The 23,001-nt window shown below is 38.6% G+C and overlaps 1 protein-coding gene across 2 annotated transcripts in view; it reads right to left on the reverse strand.

Annotated features, from left to right (window-relative positions):
* Positions 1–23,001, reverse strand: part of THSD7B (thrombospondin type 1 domain containing 7B) — a 1,098,632-nt gene that overhangs the window by 239,224 nt on the left and 836,407 nt on the right. For both annotated transcript variants that reach the window (XM_053909184.1, XM_019454952.2), the window contains 2 exons: positions 7,724–7,918; positions 2,017–2,283 (listed from right to left, as the gene is read on the reverse strand). In XM_053909184.1, coding sequence (XP_053765159.1) covers positions 2,017–2,283; positions 7,724–7,918 — 462 coding nt within the window. The remainder of the gene's footprint in view (positions 1–2,016; positions 2,284–7,723; positions 7,919–23,001) is intronic.

Here is a 23,001-nt window from a genome sequence, read left to right on the forward strand (position 1 = left end):
GCTATGGAAATAACCTATGTGCCCATTAACAGATGAATGGACAAAGAAGATGTGCTGTATTATATATATGTAATATATATATATGTATGTAATATATATACATAACATATTATATGTTACATATTATATGTTATATCTCTGATTATATTTATATATATTATATATATGTAATATATATGTAACATATATATAATATATATATGTTACATATATAATACACATAATATATATATGTTACATATATTATATATATACATATATATGTGTGTATATATATATATGTGTGTGTATATATATATATATATATATACACACACATATATATATATAAAATCAGGGAATATGATTTGGCCATCAGGACATCCTGCCATTTGTAACAACATGGATTGACCCTGAAGATATTACACTAAGTAAGCTAATTCAGAAAGAGAAAGTCAAATACTGTATGATATCGTTATATGTGTAGTGTAAAGAAATCAAACTTGTAAAAACAGTAGAATGGTGTTTACCAGGAGATGAGGGGTTGGGCTTGGGGGATAGGACACATGTTATTAAGCTATATCAATTTGCAATTAGTAAATAGGTCCTAGAGATTTAATGCACCCTATAGTGAATATACACACCTATAATTGTGTTATAATCAAATTGCTAAGAGACCAGAACTTAATTATTCCAACCACTAAAAAGAAATAATTTTGTAATGTGATAGTGATGCCAATTATCACTGCAACAGCAATCATCTCCCTATAAAATTCTATGAATTTAACATGCTGTACACCTTAAATGTATACAACATTGTAAGTCAAACATTTCAATAGGAGAAAGGAAAAGTAATTTTCAGAAAACACTGTGTGTGTGTGTGTGTGTGTGTGTGTGTGTGTGTGTGTGCGCATACATACATACATACATACATAAATGGAAAAACAAAGATTACAGCCAACCAGGTTTGGCTTTCATAAAACAGATCCACAACTTGTTTGTGATGTGTTTAATGTTTCTAGGAGTCAAATTACTGAAGAAAATTTTATAGAGTACCCCAGGAAGCAGAGCAATGATTTCACCAATTAAAAAGTTATTAAGCTTTAAGTTGTATTCATATAATGATATGGGCCTATCTTAAAGAACAGCTAATGCATGGGGAATGAAGACAAACTCTCATTTATCTGCCTTCTATGTCAGAACTTAATCAACTTACAATTTCTAATATTATTGAGAAAGCTGATTAGAACACAAGACTTTGATCCCAGAGGCCAAAATCTTTTATCCTCCCAGAGTTTGCCAGTCAAACATGACTTCTCTTTCATACTCTGTAAAAATCGTAACCATTTTAGTCTTGAAAAAAAAAAAAAAAAAAAAAGACAAACTAGAGTATGAAATTCATAGGCTCCATTGTAATCATTAGTCTCAGGCCACCCCACCCTCCCAACAACATTTACCCCAATTGTATTTAATCTCATTCTTTCTCATTCTTTTCCCCATTCACCCCTATCTTTCAAATTTTCCCAAGATGGAAAAAAAAAAAGTCTTCTTCCTAACTGACAGCTCACAGAACTCTCCCAGATTGCCTATGTTTTATTCCTACAGTTTTATTCTATTAATTTAGATATTCTTATATATTACAAGGTAAAACATTTTAAATCAATATTTTAATTGGTATTTTGGCAACTAACTTGGAAGAAATTCACAGCCTGGTTGCTTTCTAGATGTATGATCAGAGCACCAAAACATACCCCAAGATGTATTTTTTAATTAAATATGGCTTTTTCAGTCAAGTAGAGCAACTGTACTCGTCCACAGTTAACCAAGTGGCCAAAGGACGGAGTTAAGGATCCAAACTAATCACATTCCAAATAATCAGTAAAATATGGATCTATGCATTCCAAATGCCTGCATTTTATGAAAGGTAGTGTGTTATTGACCAAGGAGAAATAAAACAATTTTTAAAGAACAAAGCTACTAATTCTAGACCATCGACACACCTCCTGGGCTGTGTATGTTCCCATCTGTACTCCTTACCAGAGCTGCTGCAGTATGAGGGGTCAACAGGTCTTCCATTTTTATCAGAGCAGGCTATAGCTCGAAAGCGCATTCCTTTTCCACATTCTTTGCTTTCTCCTTGCACTCGAAATCCTCCTCGCTGAGACTCTCTTCTGCCTTCTGGAATAATGCAATCTGACCAGTTTCCATAAGGTTGAGATATAAATACATTACAAGGGCATAGTTCCATTTCCATGAGAGGGTACAGGTCAGAGTCCTGGCATTTCTCTTTCTTCCTGCTTTTCCCTGTTCCAAAAAGAGACATTGCTATATTAATTTCATATCTGTTTTGTAAAAAGTCACATTATTGTCTTTACTAGCTCTTAGAAAATTTAATCTTACACTATAGCCTCCCCCTGCCCTGATTCTTTATTGCCATGAAAGTAAATCTTAGGACAATGAAAGCAATTCCCAAAGCACCTGTGAAATTCAAATTATTTTGGAAAAAATAAAATTAAAAATCGTCTTATGTTGGAGAGTGCCAAAAAAAAACAAACTAAAAAAAGATGCTTGCTACAGTGACTTAACAGCTAGAAAATTTGTTAATTCATTTAGTATAATTTTCCCTGTGACTTGTTGATAAAAGCAAATTATCGCCTCTCAGTCTTCCTTGGAATCGATGGTTTCCAGGGAAACCAACATAAACACCCTCTCTTTGAAGTACATTTCTGAAAATGGTTTATTTATTCAAAGGATGAAAGGACACCCTCCCATACAATGGCCCTGGAGCGAGGTCAGGTGTCACTCCGGGTGTGGCAGACAAAGTAGAACTTATTTTGGTCCTTGCCATCAAGTAGCTCACAAATGCTGACACAATGAAATGAATGTTCCAATAACATTGGGTAATTTAATCCGAGAAAAAGGCATGGCTTCCACTTTGAGAGACTTTTAACTCAAGCATTCTAGAATATGACTTTGCCTTACCAATTGACTTTGATGGACCTTTTAGCTGTGATTCTGTCTATAAGTAATGAGAATGCAGAATCAATTCCCACTGCTCTGAGTACTTGATAATCATGTTTAATGGAGTTTCAAGTCAGCCTGTAACTTGATTTCAACTTTCTGGCCAATGTACTTCCACTCGATTCCTAAAAATTCTCAAGTAAATCTCATAATTATATTTTGTTACCTCATTAATAAGTCATCAGCTAGAGTCTTGGCAGGCTATAGAAAAATGAAGTAGGCTGATTTACTTACTGGTCTTATTCCCAGTCTTTATAGCTATTTTAGAAATGCTTAATACAAGCTGATGCATGGGATATTTTCTCATTGTCAAATAGTTTATATATATTTTTACAGTTGCTGCTGGATGATTGGCTCTATAGGTCTGACATGCTGCTTATGACCACAATAAATAAGGATTCCTGCAGGACCTGAAATGATCTTGCAGGAATTTCAGGCATGCCACTACCTCTCTGGGAGGATATATTCATTTCCTCTACCATTAGGGGCATTTAGGGAGAAAAAGTTTGGGAAACACAGCTTCTATCATGGCCATGAGAATTTACTGGTTGAGATATAAAGAAACCAATCACTAGGTTCTCTTTTCTGATCCATTAGCTTCACCCACAGAAAGAGTTTAACTTTTTTTTTTATGTTTATTCATTTTTGAGAGGGAGGGGAGAGGGAGGGGAGAGGGAGGGGAGAGGGAGGGGAGAGGGAGGGGAGAGGGAGGGGAGAGGGAGGGGAGAGGGAGGGGAGAGGGAGGGGAGAGGGAGGGGAGAGGGAGGGGAGAGAGTATCCTAGGCTCCAGGCTCTGAGTTGTCACCACAGACCAACTGAGCCACCCAGGCTCCCCACCCACAGAAAGAGTTTAAATCATCTACAGCTCTTAAATTCCTTATTATTATCTCCATTCTAGATTTCTTGCTCAAGCTTCTGAGACACAGACTGGAACTTTAAAGGCCAAACTCAACCTGGCAAAACCCATCCTCAAGCTCTTCACACCAGGGCCTTCCTTTCTCCATCTTCATTTACCAAGTATACCAACATGACCAAGTCAAAACGTAAAATGTCAGACTTGAATTCTGTTGCTCTACCCGACTACCTGTATCTGATTAATGAAAAAGATCATATCAAATGACTAAGTATCTCTTCAATCAGTCCATTGTTTCCATTCTGACCAATACCACCAATATTTAGCCCATCTCCAAATATCCAGCTTAAATCACAACAGCTTCTTCTAATATTTTATACCTTATTTTCCTTTTCATCTTCTCCCCACTCTGCAGTTAGAACCACCTCACAAAGATGTAAGTCTGATCATGTCATTCATCTACTTAAAAGTCTTCAGTGACTTACCATGGTTCTAGGCTCCTTGCCATGGTCATCAAGGCCCTTAAGTGTCTGATACCATTAGCACCTGCCTCCTGCCTGTGTGATGCCACTCTGCCTGGGGCATGTTACAAGCTAGACAAAACAAGCATCTTTCAGTTCCTGGAAATGACTCCTTGGTTTCTGGCCTTTGCATTTCTTACACCAGAAATTTTCCTCAGTTCCAACCTCTCTCCATAGTCTAATTAATGCCTGCTTGTACTTCCTCCGTGGCAGGGGTAAAGTATTAGTTACCCCTGGAAAAGGTATTCTTCTGTACTTTTATTCTGCCTACCACAAGCTATGCCTTTCCAAGAATGCTCACATCCTATTTCTTATAATTGTGCTACCTTAGATGGCAAAATGCACTGTGTAGATGTGACTAAGATTATTGACCTTGGGATGAGATTATTCTGGATTATTTGTGTGGGTCCAACCTAATCGCAGGGCAGAGAATCTTTCCTAAACCAGAGGCAGAATGGTCAGAGAGACACAATGTTACTGAATTTCAAGATAGAAAAGTCATGAGCCAAGGAATGTGGACAGACTCTAGAAGCTAGAAAAAGGAAAGGAATTTCCCCAGAGCATCCAGAAAGGCATGAAGATCCACCAACATTTTGTTTTCAGTCTGGTGACACACACGTTTATTTTAGAGCTATACAACTCAGAATAAATCTGTGTTCTTTTTAAGCCACTAAATTTGTGGTAATTTGTTACAAAAGCATTAAGAAACTAATGTAGCACTAATATCACAGCTATTGTCACAAGTGGTACACTGGGTTGTAACTGTATTAAATTCTCTATCTTCCATTACAGTGGAAGCTCTTAAAGTAGGATGCCTATCTATTCCCCAGTAGTATTCCTAAGGCCTAGCACACGTAAGTAAACTGTTGATTAAGAAAGTAAGATTTAAGAAGTGGTAGAGTGGGGGAGAAAGTGAAGACAAAAGGAGAAAGTAAGAGCAAGACAGAATAGGAAGAAAGATACTAATCTACAAGGCAACCAAAAATTGCTGGCAGAACAAGCATTCTGTACTAATATATGCCATGTCTGTATTTGGGATATCCTTAATTATGTGGCACCACTGTTTCAAGAAAGATTGGAGTAAACTCATACAGAAATGGTTCTCAAAATAAGAAACAAATTATCACTGGTCCTTTACTTTGATTACAGTATAGTCAACAATTAGCATTAACTTGTGGATTCAGAACTAGTTAGTACTTAAAAACAAATAAAAAAACACCAAAAAAAACACAAAAACCCAAGATAACAAAAAAGTCTACCGCTAATACAACTATAAAGATATTTTTCCTCACTTAAGTCAGAGGGAAATTTGTGCCTGTTCCCCCAAGACATAAAACTATAAGAATATATTAAATGTTATTTATCAAGTTATTTTATATATTAATAACCTGAACAAATCTACTCAATGGATTATCTTCAGCACTGTATAAACAACTACTATAAATACCATTCAATCTAAAACCCAGGATGATCCCGTTTAGGTACAACACCCAGGACATTCGGATATTGAATTAAGGCCTATTGTTAAAAATGGAAAAAAAAAAATGGAAAAGAACACCACCCTAGATGGCCCATTATTCCATGCAGTGGCTGGTATTACTGTGTGCTTCCCATGTGTTTGTGTTAGAGAGAGTCCCATTGTTCTATAGTCTAAGCCCATGCCTTTTACTACCACTGATGTTAGAGATTACTTAAGTTTACCACCAAATTACATGAGAAACCAAAATGCAAGCAAATACCACAACAATGAAAATAAGTCTTAAGAAGTGACAAATTTCAATTCACTACTGCCTCCCACACACCTAATACATGATTGTTGATTTTTTTTTCCCCTACAACGTGTTTCATAGAATTGACCAGTTATTTCCAAGACATGAAGACACACAAATGTCAATTAGCAAGCAAAAAGCATAATTAATAATAACTCAGAAAAAAATTTAAGTTTTTTGGTAGGATTAATTCTTAGGACAGAGTTTGCAGAAAAGCATACAATGGCTTTTCCAATATTTACAAAAAAAGTTTATTTTACATTTGTCAGCTTTGACAATTTGTAACAAAATTCACGAGTTTAATAAATATCTTGGGATTTTTGATATTCCCTTTTTCAATTTTCAGGTATAAAATACCATCAGTAAACCCTCAGGAAAAAAGAAAAAGACAAAAACTGGCCACTAATTAAAAACATCCTTTCCTTCAAAACTGTTACACCTGAACTTGAAATTATTCCTGTCACACACATTCCACTGCATTATATTCCCTGTAAGAATTTTTTCATTTTAGAAACACAAGCAATGCCGCATAAAGTTATATATGCACAGAATTTTGAGGAAAAAAGCACAAAGTGCAGCATACTTGACTGTTTCTATTTGATTATACATTTCACCTACACTTATGAATGGGCTCCCGGGTTGTGTGCAAAAACCCTGTTAAAGGCTCTCATCGATTAAGTAAATCCATTAGAGTGAGTTAAATTTAAAACAATCTTGTAAGCAATGCATTCAAACAAAGGGAATTTGAAACCAAGAGAATTAGCCCTTAAATTGCTTATAAGAACAAATGGTCTTCGGTGCTTAATTCTTCAATGTCAACACCAATTTTATTATCCCAGTGATTATTTTGGCATTTTTCCTCTGGGTCTTCATTACCTAAATTAAGTTTTTCTGGATATGCAAATACAACTACAAGAAATTCTGGGGTATTTATCTAGAGTAGTAGTACAATATGCTATACTGCATCAATTATTTGTATATTACAGGCAAAAATAGCTCCAGCACTTTGATTAAACTATTAATTACTTTAATTTCCATTAAATTGCACGGATGCAAACAGAACCAAAATAATATACCACAAAAGCAGAACCTATATATGTAATTTGACTTATCTTGCACTACTAACATTTTAAAATGTCAAATTGCTTGTAAGGTAATGGCTAAAAGAGAATGATACAGGTTAGATCTGCCTTTGATGGGTTTTACACATCAGTCACTGCTATCAACTTTGCTGAGATTCTGATATGACAAAATACCAGAATCTTTGTCATTAACTATTCCAAGCTAGCTCGTGGCTATATTGCCATTTAAGACTGTAAACATTATAAAGTCCTATAGAGAGGAACTTAATAGCTATAGAATGGTCCATATCATTTCACAAAAAATGAGTAGATATTATGTGGCAGGCATAGACACAGAAGATACATCAAGTCAGTAATTGGCTGGGAAAGGGAGAGACCTGATACCATTTCTAGTCCTTCTGGAGCTTCCACCTTCTGTGGCAGGTTCAGAAACACATCCATTGTCTGAAGCTTAGAAATGAAAGGTATGCCCTAACTATGAGCTGTCCCATACCCTACCTGTGAGCTGTCGCCGTCGACTTCGGATTGTTTCACAATCTGTGGAACAGGGTGTAAACTTGGACCAAACCGTGAAGGTGCAGTCATCTCGACACGGGACCGTGCATTCTTGCACAAAGGGAGGCATGCCATTTGTCTGCTTGAGGCATTCCATCATTTCTGCCGACTGGTTATCATCAGAGATGCAGGAGACCGCTTTACAAGAAAACAAAACAAAACGACAACACATGGATTTGTTTGTATTATTTTGATTCAATCAGTCTGCTGCTGGTTCTTCGACAAAATAGCAGAATCCCCCCAGTGTTTGCAAATTTGGTTATCACTGTGACTATGTGTGTTTAACATAGCTAACCCTATTTCTCTCTGGAAATTAAAGGTTTACCCTTGCCAGTGGAGGTATTTGAGGATTTAATTGGTTTCATTAATCCAATTTGGTTACATTGACAGCAACCAAAATAACTTTCTGTAATTTATTGTACATGAGCTTGTATCTGGTCTCGAGGGATGATCTAAAACTAAAAGAATATGTAAGAGTAATAGAGGACAAAAAAAGGACAAAACCATTAAAATCATGTGAATTCTTCCTAGATTTAATTTACTTTACTTGTTTAAATGGCACTTGTAAGAGTGGTCCTATTTTCACTTCACAACCAGTATTTAAAAAAAAAAAAAATGGGGCACCTGGGTTGCTCAGTCGGTTAAGATCCAACTTCGGCTCAGGTCATGATCTCACAGTCTGTGAATCCTAGCCCCACATTGGGCTCTGGGCTGACATACAGCTCAGAGCCTGGAGCCTGCTTTGGATTCTGTGTCTCTCTCTCTCTCTCTCTCTCTCTGCCCCTCCCCTGCTCATGCTTTGTCTCTCTCTGTCCTCAAAATAAATAAAAACATTAAATTTTTTTTAAATGTGTTGCGGCATGTGGGTGGCTCAGTCAATTAAGTGTCTAACTTCGGCTCAGGTCAGGAGTTTGAGTTCCATATTGGGCTCTCTGTTTTCAGTACGGGGCCTGCTTCAGATCCTCTGTCCCTCTCTTTGCACCTCCCCTGGTCACACTCGTTCTCTCAAAAATAAACGAACGTTAAAAAATAGTAAAAAAAAAAAATGTTGTTTCTTAGTAAACCTTTCCTTATTAACATTTTAGGATCAATGAAAAATTTTCAATACTTTTTTCTCAAGTATAGGCGTAATCTATCCAGATAATTCGCATTACAGATACCCTATCAATGGCAGTTATGTCTCATTCACAGCATTTTTCAATGAGAATGCTTCTAGTCATACCATAAAATAACCAATAATCTTAAGCAAAATTTCATAAATACTTTACCTCAATTCTGTATTTGATTCTTTGAGCTAGTGACATTTATTTAAGTATAAAGGATATTTTTGTGCATCTTTTATTCACCCTAATTATGGACCCTCTAGGGTTGTGTCTATATTCTCTAGACCCGTGTTTTGCAACCCTGGAACTATTGACATTATGGGATGGATACTTTGTTGTGCAGACCTGTGTTTCTTGTGCACTGTAAGATATTTAGCAGCATCCCTGGCCTCTACCTACTAGATGCCAGCAGCACACACATCCTCCTGGTTGTGAAAACTCCAAGTTCCAGACATTGCCAAATGTTGCCCTAGGTGAAAACTACTCTTCTAAATGAATTCCTAGTCATGGAGGTTTATGAGAAGACACAGATTCTATGGCATGCCTTCAAACCTACTGCATCAACATCTCTGGGGAAAAAAAAAAATTCTAGGAATATTTTTGCCTTTAAGTGTCCCAGGTGGTTCTGATGCAGCCTTTCCACTGACAACCTACATTTGGCATCGTGCCTGTAAATATGGTGCATGTTATTGGATATTTGCTGAATTCATCATCCTAAAGAAATCATAGTTTAGGGTCATCTTTATTACGACTCTAAAATCCACCAAGTTACAAGCAAAAAACCTACCACAGCTTAGGATCAATATTGTTAAGAATACTTTATATAGAAACTTCTGTAAGGCAGGCTAAGTGTACATAGGGGCTCCATTTAATTGCCCATTCTTCTTATATTCTGAATTCCTTTCATTATTCTGAGCACAGACAACAATTCAATGTGTGTGTGTGTGTGTGTGTGTGTGTGTGTGTGTGTGTGTGTGTGTGTTTTAACTGAAAGCCAAACCCAGTGTATGCTTTAGGACCAAGAAATTAGCTAAGATGATAACGGGTGCACACACACTTCCCCATTTGTGCATCTGCTCTGTGGCAGGTGGGGTTATTCAAGGATTTTGAATAATTTGTTTTGATTTTTATTTGCATCCTAGGAACAAAATCCACTGCACAAAAAGCCAACATCCCTGTGTTTGGCCTGTTGGGACTATTATAGTCATTAATGATGAATACACCAACATACTTTATCTTAGGGAGGGTGCAGGCAAATGTTACTGGAATTGCATGTTTAGATAACTAATCTGCAGTCAATTTAGGTGACTTTTATCTTGCCAAGGTATATGTTTCCCTTAAGATAACAATGTACTGATCAACATCAAGGGGAAATTTAAATACTTTGTAAAAGCATTGATATTTGAAACCTGAACTCCTATGTATATACAAATGAGGTATTTTTTTCGATAAAGTTTTTTTAAGATAATTCTTCACGTAAGTTTATAACTTGACAACTATGATAAACATTCAATTTTGAAATTCTGCAAATTACATTAGCAAATACTAGACTTATGAATGTCTATATTGACCTATTTTACATTAATGAAAAAGCATTAAAAATTAATAACTATGGCATAGGATATAATTCATAGACATTCTTGTCAAATGGTATGAATGCAAATTCCAATTCCAAACATCTTGAACTGAGTTATTTAGTCTTTGTGCTTAGACTCTCTATCTTTAAAATGATAAGATACCTATAACAGAGTTGTGAGAAATCTTAAAACAGTATCCCTTGTACACTAAGGGTTCAATAAATGCTATCAATTATAATCCCTTTGTATTTATTTTTTTAACTTTAAGTTTTTTTAAAAAATTAGAGCAATTTTTAATTTATTTTATGTCAAGCAGGCTGATAGTTCTCACAGGTATACATGCACACACTATCATTCTCCATTGCCTCATTTCTTCCTTGGTCATTCTAAAAATCTGAGGGATGAAAGAGAAAACCATGATTGAATCTCACAGGATTCTGGCACTAAACTTCAAATCCCCATTAGTCAAACAGTATGTCAAATATGCCATAAACATATTCACTACATTTTAATTAGGTTAGGTAGAACAAATCTGTTCCATTGCTCCTATACAAATAGGCATATTCGAGTCATCTAATGGAGACTTTAGGGAGTTCTACGGGCCAAATAAAGCATCCACAGTTGTAGCATGAAGTTGGACGACACCCACATTAATCTCAAGATCCCTGCTGTGTGTTATTACTGATGGTCTCTTGATCCAAAGATGAGTGGCAACTGACACACTACAGATCATACAATCATCAGCATACAGTCAGGCATTATTATTTTCAGATTTCTCCAAGCTCATGATTCTAAAAAAAAAAAATCACTAGACACAAAACCCTAAATCAGTATTTCCTTCTTGGGAATGTTCTAGTAGAAGATTAATCATTCAATAAACATTTATTGGATGGCTGGATACTGAACTATATACTTTACTAGAGGGTAGGAAATTACTGAAGAAATATCAAGCACCAAGTCTGAAGGACTGGAAAACCAGGAAACAAAAAGAGAAGATATTTAGAGTAAATGAGGGTCACTAGTAGCTACTGGAACAATCCAATTTAGAGCCTCCTTCCATTAGGCCAACTCCTAAGGAAAAGCTATTTTTTAAATGTATTAATTACTTTAAATCTACACTATAGTTCTTAGTCATTAAAGGTATATAGATTAATCACGTCAGAGAAATTCTTTTAAGAAATACTACTGAGGGGGTGCCTGGGTGGCTCAGTCGGTTAAGCGGCTGACTTCAGCCTAGGTCATGATCTCACGGTTTGTGGGTTCGAGCCCTGTATTGGGCTCTGTGCGGACAGCTCAGAGCCTGGAGCCTGCTTCAGATTCTGTGTCTCCCTCTCTCTGTGCCCCTCCCCAGCTCGTACTTGGTCTCTGCCTCTCTCAAAAATAAAATAAAAAACATTACAAAAATAAATTAAAAAAAAAAAGAAATACTACTGACGTAGCAAAGTGTACTGATAAAATTATACACCCTGGTGTCAACAGAACTAAGAGTGACTCTTGTGTTGCTGTTGTTTGTTACCTTGGGCAAGTTATGTCAACTCTCTGAAGACTCAGTTAACTCACCCATACAATGAGAAGGAGAACGCCTACACCATAAAATAAATTGATGCAGATGAGGTACTTAGCACAGTACTAGAGCACTTGGCACATTCGACTGGAGACTGACCTAATTTTATAATGAAGTCTACTGGAAATAAAAACCTAACAAGCATCAGGAAAGAAGAATCTACCATCACTTGTCTTGGTTCAGGAAAAATTCTCCAAATCCCACCAATTAGTCTTGACTCCTAAGAAGTATAACTGGAATCTCCTTTGAATTATACTCTTTTTTTTTTTTAACGTTTATTTTTTTATTTTTGAGACAGAGAGAGACAGAGCATGAATGGGGGAGGGTCAGAGAGAGAGGGAGACACAGAATCGGAAGCAGGCTCCAGGCTCTGAGCTGTCAGCACAGAGCCCGACGCGGGGCTCGAACTCACGGACCGTGAGATCATGACCTGAGCCGAAGTCGGACGCTTAACCGACCAAGCCACCCAGGCGCCCCTGAATTATACTCTTGAGGTCAGTAGCCTCTTCCCAAGATTGCATGGCTCTCCCAAGGATATTGTCTGTTATACTTCCAAGTGATGCTCTGTGTATTCAGTTTACGGTTTACAAAAAGGAGTCTAAGCTACCAGAGGAGAGCAGAACTGCAAAGAAAGAAACAAATCCAAGGCCCGTTGGGAATTCCTTCCAGAAGCACTAAGATCAAAATCCTTAACTCTTAAGAATTTCATGAGAGGACAGTGAACATTTGCACAGAAGAGTGCTGCCCACATTAGCAACTTTTTACCTCACTCACTGAGGTGGTCCTATCCAGCATAGACACGTGTCATGCCACTGTATGCTAAAGCTGAATTTTTAACATCTAAAATTTAGGGGCATTTATCAAACTTTTCTGACCATTTGAACCATTAACGCTTCATTTCTGATCAAGAGAGGAGATAAGGCCAGAAAAAAAGTGTTCATCCCCTAAAATCAGGACTACATCTTAAAGTCATTTTCTCTACTTATACAGTGGTCTTAACATCAGACTTTGCTTATACACCTGGATCTTTATTACCGACATTTTGTTCCCTGTTTATCTTACTGAACTTGGTCCATTCACTCATCCAACCATCCATCCAGTCACAATAAGTAACTATAAACAATTATGAAAGCATTGTGTTTACTAACATACATATACATGTACATAAAAATAATCTGGCCTCTGGGAGGCTACAATAGTGGCAGTGACAAGAGTCCACAGTACAATGTTGTAGTCTCCCTAATGGAGATAACCAGTGAGGAAACTTGATATAGAAAGGAAAAGTAGGTACTTTAGTCCTAAATAGAAAGGATGCACAATAGGCAGGCTGAAAACAAGCCATTAGGGAGAATTTATCTGTCAGACATCTGCTATTTAGTTTAACTCTGAGTCCTGGGTCCTTTGGATCATAGCAAATCACTTGCAGGCCACAATCTAGAGCAAATATTTCCCTTTTGGTGTTTTTAAGTAAAGTACTGTACTACGCTAGTAGGCAAAGTCTATGAGGAAAGGGAGAGACATTTACTACAGACTCTTCCTGTCATGCATTTCTACCTGAACTGAATTGTTTAAGGGATGGCAATTCAATGTTCAATGATAATCCTTTATTAAACTTGGAATATTGTTGTCTTTGCTGGAGGAAAATTGTACTCTTGGGTAAAATTAGCTCCAATAGCTGCAGAACAATCTCGTTACTGGGCACTGTTGGAAATGTAGCTACCTTAAGCTTTGGACAGAAAGTTGTCAGACTAGCTGTCTGGGACAGCTGAGTATTCTTAAGGAATAATGGAGAAGCAGGTGTTTGAGCTGAGCCACTCAGACAAGCGCTCTCATACAACAGTCACCTGGTAAATGGGTAGGGCAGGGGTGACCTGGAACTCACCAGAAACCTTTGTAAAACCCAAGGTTGTATTTTTCCATTCACAGTAGCTAACACACATAGAACGGAGTTCAGTTTCTTCACCTTTCTCATAATTACGAGACAAGCTGAGACTTGGAAGAAAAAAATAAATAAAAATCACAAAAAGAAGACCAGAGTTACTAATAGCTTTCCCCTGTTACCTCACTCTTTTTGATTTTAGCAGCATGAAAAGGAATGCCCTGACTCAAAATGTAAATTTATCTGATTATTCAGCAGAAGAAACAAAGCAAGGTCCTCTATGAATTCTCAGTGTGTCTGAGTTAATTTTTAAAGAACTACCTGCTGTTCAATGTGGGAGGTTTAGGCAGCCTTCTCAGGCTTCCATGAGGACTCAAATCATCAGATTTGACTATTACTATTACTATTATTAACTATTACTAAACAGATTATTAACTATTACTAAACAGTTAGGCTTTCTGCCCCCTGTCACCTCTAGATTCAGATATTCAGACATGCTGTGATAAAATGGTGTTCTTCTCAATTATGTTATGAGGAGGGCAGGGGTTGCTGTCCTTGTAAGAAAGGATGATGTCCTGCCTGGGAAGACTATGTGATGGAGATTGCTACTTCCTGTCAATTTACACTCCTCACCTTCACCAAGGACAACCACATTACTTGATCCACACTGCTCTGGACTAGAGTCCAATTGTAACAGTTGACAAGAAAGCTTAAGAAGAGTTTCTTTCAAGAGGCCATGATTTCCAGGAAACGGGAATGACATGCTAGAAAACCAGAGGGGCTCTATGATTTGCTGTCCTGCAACCCTGAGCAGCTTCGAGTGCAAAGCTCTATTTATATGCAGGTCATGGAGCAAAAAGGATGGACAACAGCTGATCAGCACAACCAGCATGTTCTCTATGTCAGGCCCTGCACTGTGGCTGGGGGTACACAGATGGAAGAAATGTAGAAATAAAAGGTCACTACCCTCAGGGCCCTGCAAAAGCATAGCCCTGGGGCCTCTGGCACTGGGCAGAGCAGCTTTCTGGAAGGACTGACACAGGTAAGCGGAGTAAGATATACCCAGTAAAAACAACTTGGGCCAGGCCAGGGGCTTGACATACCACAGGCCTGTGCCGAGAGCCAGCACTATGGTGGGCTGGCTTCCTTTCCTTGCTAAGCACACTCCCAGGACTCTATGTCCCTATCTTTGAGAAGATCCATCATGCATAGAATTACAAGGTCTGTATCTGGGAAGTTACCAACCTAATGACATTATGCCAGGCTGCCCATAGCATGTATGGGGTCTGGTGTGAAAATGTAAGAAGATGTCATAAACCACAAGTCTAAGGAATTAAAAATTAACATTAACAAATGTGTCATCGATTCATTCTATTCTGCTACCTTAACGTATTTGCTTTCATAAGGACTTAGCTAGGTTACAATAAAAATTCTCAGAGGACTTCAAGTTTCAGTCTGGAATGTGCCTGCACCCAGTCCCACACCCTAGCCCCCTTTCTTCCCTTCTCATTCCCAGTTGAATTCTACCCCAGGAGCAACCTTCTTGCACTTGGGAATGGGACTGTTGTCAGTCCTGCAAAACTCCATTCACAAGTCAGCTGCCTGTGACCCACCCTCAGGTCTAGAGTACACACATAGCTAGACACAGCTTTCCTCAGGTCAGATTCACAAGAGGCTTCTTTTGTCCTTGAAGCTTGCTTAGGGCCATATGGGCAGGAGACCACCTCTTGCTGAGTCTAAGGGCAAAACTGCATTCCCTTCCAATTATTTTGATACAGACTGATGTAATTGTCCTTAAAAGCTCCCTTCTTGGTAGGTAATCAGGAAAAGTACAAACTCCCAATTAAAGCTATCTGAGTTTGGGCTCTTTTAATTAGTGTCCTTCCTATTTATATTAATTCTTTTCAGGTAGATTCTTTTCAGTCTCCCTCTTTCAGCCACTTCCCCTCTTGACATAGGGGTATGGCACCCAGCAAGGGTCTTGGATTGCCAAGAAGATCCTTCAGAAGCTCTCTGGGACTCTTCCAACACCTGCAGTGGCCCTTGCCCACTTGATGACTGCTGACATTGGTGTCATTCACTTCTGGAGTCTCTTCTCAAGCCCAAAACCTCATGGTGATTCCCTTTCAGCCTGTTCAGGGACAATATTCCTCTAGCTGAGGAGGCCTAGCCTGTCCTGGTACCTGCTGGGGCCATGTGATCGGTGCCCTGGGGGACCCAGAGCAGATTCTTCTGTAATGCCTGCCAGACAGCACCAGCAGCCACCTCACCCTCCCTGGGGCAGGCAGGAACTTCTGGAGACTCCACAGCAGAAGAAACTCTGAGAACATCTGGGGAGCCACTAAGGCCCTCCTTATGGAGTGGGGCCCCTGTAGGTCACCTCTTCCCAGAGTTCCAAACAGAACATGGAGCACAAACTCTTCAGCTTCCTTCCTTTTCATTAGCCAAGCCCTCTACCCTGACAACATCAGCCCCGAGTCAGAGAAACCAGCACGGACATTCATTCAGCTCCACTTCCCCTTTCCCCAGTTTCTTAGTGTTTCTTCCCCAGGACCCACTCTGTCAGCAAGAGGAAAACTTTTATTCTTCTTGTCTGACAGACATTTCTCCTGCATTGGCATCCATATTCCATCTGAGGTGGCCTTTACCCTGTCCTTTTTCCTAAAGCCTTAATGACAGACAGGCTGCAGAGAGAAATCTAATTAGATTAAGTGTATAAATTAAGAAGCACCTAAAAAATACGAAGCCTGCCATATACACGCTTCACCACTAGGTGGGGAGGCCCAGGACTCGTGAGCCTGGGTCTGGCTTGTGTATGCACAGGTCTCCCAACAAGTGACTGACACACATTTAGGTGCCACTAAAGACAGAGATGGATTCTTTGAAGCCACTGTGGAGTAAGAGGCAGGGGCACAGAAGCACTCTGTTGGGAAGCCCAACACTTTCCTTTAGTTTCAGAAATGCCCCATTTTTTTAAATGCTAATTTATTTCCAGGGGATTGTTTTCCTGTTGCCACTGTAACAGATTACCACAAATTTAGCCACAAAAAGAACAAAATTTGTTTCCTTACAAATTCTGGGAGTCAGAAGTTCGGCATCATTTTCTGGAAGCTAAAATCAAGAAGCCATGGGGACTGGTTCTTTCTGGAGGCGAGAGAGAATCAAGTATCTCACCCTTTGAGATGTCTAGAGGCCACCTACATCCTTCACTGCCAGGCCCACAGAGTATCAGCAGCACATCTCCTCAACCCCATCCCTCTGTCTCCTCATCACGTTGTTGAGTCCTCCCGCTACCTTATAAAGGCAGCCATGATTACATTGGATCCTCCTGGGGATTAACCCTCCTGGATTAACCTGGGATAATCCCCACCTGAGGATTCTTAACTTGATCACATCTGCAAAATCCCTTTTGCCTCATAAGACCTTCACAGCTTCCAGAGATTAGACCTTGCCACTTTGGGGGACTATTATTCAGCCTCCAACATAGAGGAGAGGTGTTTCTTCCTAGCTCTGAGGTATTGCCTCATTCGTTAGAATAAGAATCAGGCCTACCTCATGTGTTCCCACTAATAAGGAACACAGATTTGACAGACTTACCACGATTTTCCCATTCCATGTTCTCACAACTATTTTGTTTTAATTCTTTTTTTTTTCTTTTGCAATTATCTGGCATGGCTTTCCTTAGTCATCCAGGCAACATTTATTATTTTTTTAAATGTTTACTTATTTATTTTGAGAGACAGACACACACACACACACACAGAGAGAGAGAGAGAGAGAGAGTTCATCTGCATGAGATGGGCAGACAACAAAGGAGACAGAGAGTTCCCAAGCAGGCTCCACACTGTCAGGGCAGAGCCTGATGCAGGGCTCAGCCTCATGAACCATAAAGTCATGACCTGAGCCAAAATCAAGAATCAGATACTTAACCTACTGAGCCACCCAGGTGCCTCCCCCCAACCCCGACCTTTTTAATATTTATTTACTTTGAGAGTCAGGCTACCTTTAGAATTACTCTTCCCATACACTGCTTGGGGTATCCTTAGAGAAAACAGGCAAGTGGACTTCTTTCTTATTCAAGATCAAGCATAATTAAGAATCTAGCGGTGCCTGGCTGGCTCAGTTGGCAGATCACGTGCCTCTTGATCTCAGGGTCATGAACGACTTCGGGCCCCATATTGGGTGTGGAGACTATGTAAAAAAAAAAAAAAAAAAAAAAAAGAATGTACATCTATATTAAATACAAGCACAGTATTCTGCCGAATACCAGCACCTGGGTCAGTCTGAGCCAGGCAAAATGCAAAGCCACTTCCCCCCATCCAATTTTTATGCTTCAATTGTTGGCTTCATGAATGAGTGAAGGAAAATCTCTTCAGAGAAATACTCAAATTGAGAAGGGAGTGAGAATAGCTAGAGGTAATAGAAACTTCCATATCTCAAAAAAGAAGACCCACTGTATGCTCTCTTTCACAGCAAGCATGTCTTGTTGTCTCTACTAAGAGGACATGCTCTGAAGTGTCCAGCATGAGTGAGGGCAGCCCTGAGCCACTCCCACATCCCATTCCATGCTCAAGAGCCAAGAGCTGGCCAGGGTTAGGAAGCACATCAATACTGTCACTTGTATGCTGTACGAAATAGTCTTCCCATCTTGTCTATGCTGTTACTCTGGCTGCAGTGGACACAGACTGCTCTGATCCTCTCCCAACATGGCCAGCCCTGGTGTGGGGGAGGGCCAGGAGCCCTGGTAGTATGAGGAAGAACAGGAAAGGTGGCCAGTTAACATTGGCATTTCCTAGGCACAGATATCGGGGTTACCCTGACATGACCAAGCCAATTCTTCCACACAAGGGTCAAACCCAGGCCCTTCCCCTTTGGATTTAAATCACCTGAGTTGAACCAACCAACCATTCCACATACTCTAAATTCACTCAGTGGCTATCCTAGCAATGGCATTTCTGTGACAATCAAAAGTTAGTGGAGAATTTATGTTCACTTGCCTATATCCAAATGAGTCAATTTGGAAGTAAAAGCCAGTTCTTGCCATGCCCCAAATGCATTCGTTTTTCCCTTGTATTTTCTCTCTCCCTGTGCAGAGCACAGCATGTGGGAGCACAGTATTTGAAGGTCTCATTCTTCAAAACTAGAGTTTGAATAAAGTGTGTGCTTATGATTACATGCTGACTGACATATATGCAACTTTTGAGTGGAACAGCATGAATTGTGGAAATTGAATTAAACAATAAACCCATAATTGCTTGTTAGGGTGCTTTAATTGACTCATAAGTACCATATGCGAAGCTGTGTGGCTGCAGGAGCCCAATTATAAACTTGCTTATGGAAAGATACAACTCATTTTGCATGTTGGAAACATACTCCCCAATTATTGTTGCCTTCTCAGAGAAAAAGCATTTTTAAATAAATAAGAAATACTTAGTGAGCTCATAATGTATACTTAGTCCCTAGGTAACCTTGAAGCACTTTATTTAGGTTCTAATACAAGATCAGAAAATGTGCAGTTAAAAAATGCCCATTTACTTTATTCCAGGGCCTCTGTTAAGCCCTGGAGCTCTCTGTGTTCACAGCTAACCAAAGAAATGCACACGGTTAGGGCTCTTGATTTAAGGGACTTTTTCCCCCCTAACTGACTAAAACTGACAAAAGTACACATTTATGGAAAAAAAGAGAACAAAGTAAAATTACAAACAATGCATCAATTATATTTAAAAATGGCTAATACACATGAGGGCCACAGAGGAGAAAGCAGTGAGATCTTAAACTCTGGCTGCCGATGACTGTGGCAAATTCCCGAAGGGAATGCTAGGATTGGGGGTCAGTTTACCTCAGGTGTGGGCCCGTGGGAATGTGTGGTAGAAGTGGGAGAACAGGAGGTTCGTGTTGACCACTTGGCAAAATCAAGAAATCAGGGGGTTCCAGGTAAGTAGAGTGAGCATATGCTCCTACACTAGAGTGGAGAAGTAACCAGTGGAAATCCTAAATCCAAGAAGGAAAAGCATAAAATTGTCTCTCTAGGATACCATAGAGCCCATTTGTATGAATACAAGTGATCTTGGAATATCTTTAGTTCTCCAATGATTTCCAATCAGTCACAGTGAAACCACCCAAAATAAACAGCTACAAAGAGTAGCTCATTTGTTAACAAAGCTGCCAGACAAGTCTTTTAATCTCCAGCTACTTCCTTCCCTAAACTAGACCGAAAAAAACATACACTCTCAACAGAAAGGGAGGACATGCTATGCAAACAGCTTCCAAAGTTCTCAGCCACTCTTTCCATTTAGAATGCCTCTGTGAGTCCTTCCTCCTACAGAGATATTAAAACCTGTATTGAAGAAAACCATTATAAATGCATATAAATCATCACACTCCGCAAGACACTGACAGCAATCACTCTAGGTCATGACAGCGAATATGAAGGAGCCATCACTGCATCCAACCTTGTTACACGTCAGAGATTCTCTCCCTGATTTTGTAACACCTTAGAGTAGTTCCATTTATCTCACTTGACTTTCTTCCATTAAAAATAATTCAATGGGGAATGACTGCTAATGGGATAGTGTTTCTTTTGGGGGTGATGAAAATCTTCTGGAATTAGATTATCATGATGGTTGCACAACTCTGTGAATATACTAAAAACTACCAACCTATACACATACATTGGAGAGTAAATTGTATCTCAAAGCTGCTGTAAAAAATTATAATGTAAATATTCTGAATCTTGAACAAATATAAATTATAAATATAATTCTTAAGAAAAAGCTCAAAAGTCATGTCACAAAATCATGTCAGGCAGATGCTGCATTTCTAGAAATCCTGGGAATCATAAGCATTTACCAGCTACCAAAGAAATTATTCTCCCAGAAGTTAGGCTCAAAACCATTTACATTAACTTTTATAAACAAAGATGTTCCCATGAGTAATGAATTAGGATTTTATCATTAATACAGTTCTTTGCAGGGTGCCTGGGTAGCTCAGTTGGTTAAGCATCCAACTTCAGCTCAGGTCATGATCTCATGGTTGATGGGTTTGAGCCCTGCATTGAGCTCTGTGCTGACAGTTCAGAGCCTGGAGCCTGTTTCAGATTCTGTGTCTCCCTCTCTCTCTGTCCCTCCCCTACTCACACTCTCTCTCCCTCTCAAAAATAAACATAAAAAAGTTTTAAAAATACAGTTCTTTTCATATGTTTTCTGACCTGCAAAGTTTCATTTTTAAAATTTTTTCCTCCATTAAGTAAAACAAAAAGCAAACTACAATTGCCTAGACTTTCTGTGGTGCCATACTTACCAAATTAGAATTCTATAGAATGCTATTGAGAGAATATGATCAGTTGAACTGTGAGACATTACAGTAATATAAGACAGAATTTCTGCCCTAAGAGGGCTTATAATCTACACAGAATACTCAACTTCTAATGTGTGTGGGGAATCGACAAAATATAGAATATCTACGAACCACCTGTATGTAAATATATTTAGAATACAAAAGCATTTCATGGTGGTTAGAGCTAAATTCTTACCATGTTTTAAAAACTGTCAGGGTAAGAAATAGAAATCTTCTTATAAATTATTTTTCTCTCCTTCTTTCTCCATCATTGCCTCATTAGAGGTGTAAGCTAATGATGAGATGCTTTCTCGTATTTCCAAGTCATTTTTCTCACTGCCACTAAAAAGCGTTCAGATTAGATTCCTTCAGAAATATCTCCCACATTTAAATTCTGTGTCTTATGCCGAATGAAGTCCTCAATTCAAATCATATGAGTTTCTTGACGTTTCTTTTATATATTTAGAAAAAAATTCATAAACACTTCATTCTACAGAATATTGCCTATAACTATGCAATATGCTAGAAGCTTTATACTCCTCCAGCCCCTATTTTATGTACACATACAAGGGGAATGTATATTTGGAAGCTTTGAAAGAATAAATATGCTAATTCATACACTGCATGTAGAAGGTGATTTATTCCATTTTTAAAGGAATATGGCAGTATTTACATAAGTTTCACCTGTAACTCTGCAAACAGCTGTTGTGCAACCAACTTCCAAATCAGGAGAAAAAATGGGCTGGGTATTTTTTTAACAGTTGCTCTGGGCTTGACAGATGGATGGTGATTCAGTTACCCGCTGCACTTCATATAAAGGCACAGGGAAGACTTGGGCACAGAGAATCACTGCACCAAGTACAGAATAAAAAAAAAAAACACCCCCCCCCCCAAAAAAAAAAACCTTCCTCTTGGAGTGCAAAAGCTAAGATTCTTAAACGCCTATATAAAACGGAAACTTTAACTATACGTATCTGCCATGAAATAAGCTATCTTGGTAATGAGTGCTGTATCATTTGTCAGGACGCTAAACTTTGCATCACATAATCATTCTAGTAACAGTAACTAAGTAACAAATGAGATGTGAAACTCCAAATTAAGAAGTAATTTTGTGTTCTCTATTGAAAAACAACTGCAAAGACCCAGGGTATTAATTATCTCGCTGCTACAGAGAAACAATAAATCAGCACAATATCCACATGTATTCCCCCCACCCCTTGCCAAAGTATCCCACATTGTCTTGTGGATCTACTTAAAACATGTTCAAAGGAAATTTTCTTTTTCTACAAATGATTTACTCTTTGTAGATTACTATGAGTACTAATGCTTTACATGGGATCGTAATCACCACCATTATAATCAATTGTCTGTTATATACAAAGCTGATGCCATGTGGAAAAGACATTTATTTTCATTTTGTTGGGTCTCCTCCTCTGTACACTCTGCCAGGATGCTGCTGAAATTATGTTTATTCAATCCCCATTTTGTCTTCGGTCCCTCTGGAGACCATGCATTTGCCGCATCCTTTATGAAAAACAAATTTGTTACACTTTAATTCAGTTCCAGAGTCTCAAACTTAATAAAATCCTATAATAAAAGTCTGAGTAATGGTGGATTCAGGGATCATATTGTAGTTCTTATGCACTATATATATTCGCTAGTCATACAACTTAGCTTCTCTCACAAGACGTTTTAATGAAGAACAACTCACTTCATTCAATATGTAGATGGATTCCTGAAAAGGTGTATGCAGTAAATATGAA

This window comes from Panthera pardus, unplaced genomic scaffold, assembly GCF_024362965.1.
Source record: "Panthera pardus isolate Hobbes unplaced genomic scaffold, ASM2436296v1 HiC_scaffold_10, whole genome shotgun sequence".
Classification (NCBI taxonomy): Eukaryota; Metazoa; Chordata; class Mammalia; order Carnivora; family Felidae; genus Panthera; species Panthera pardus.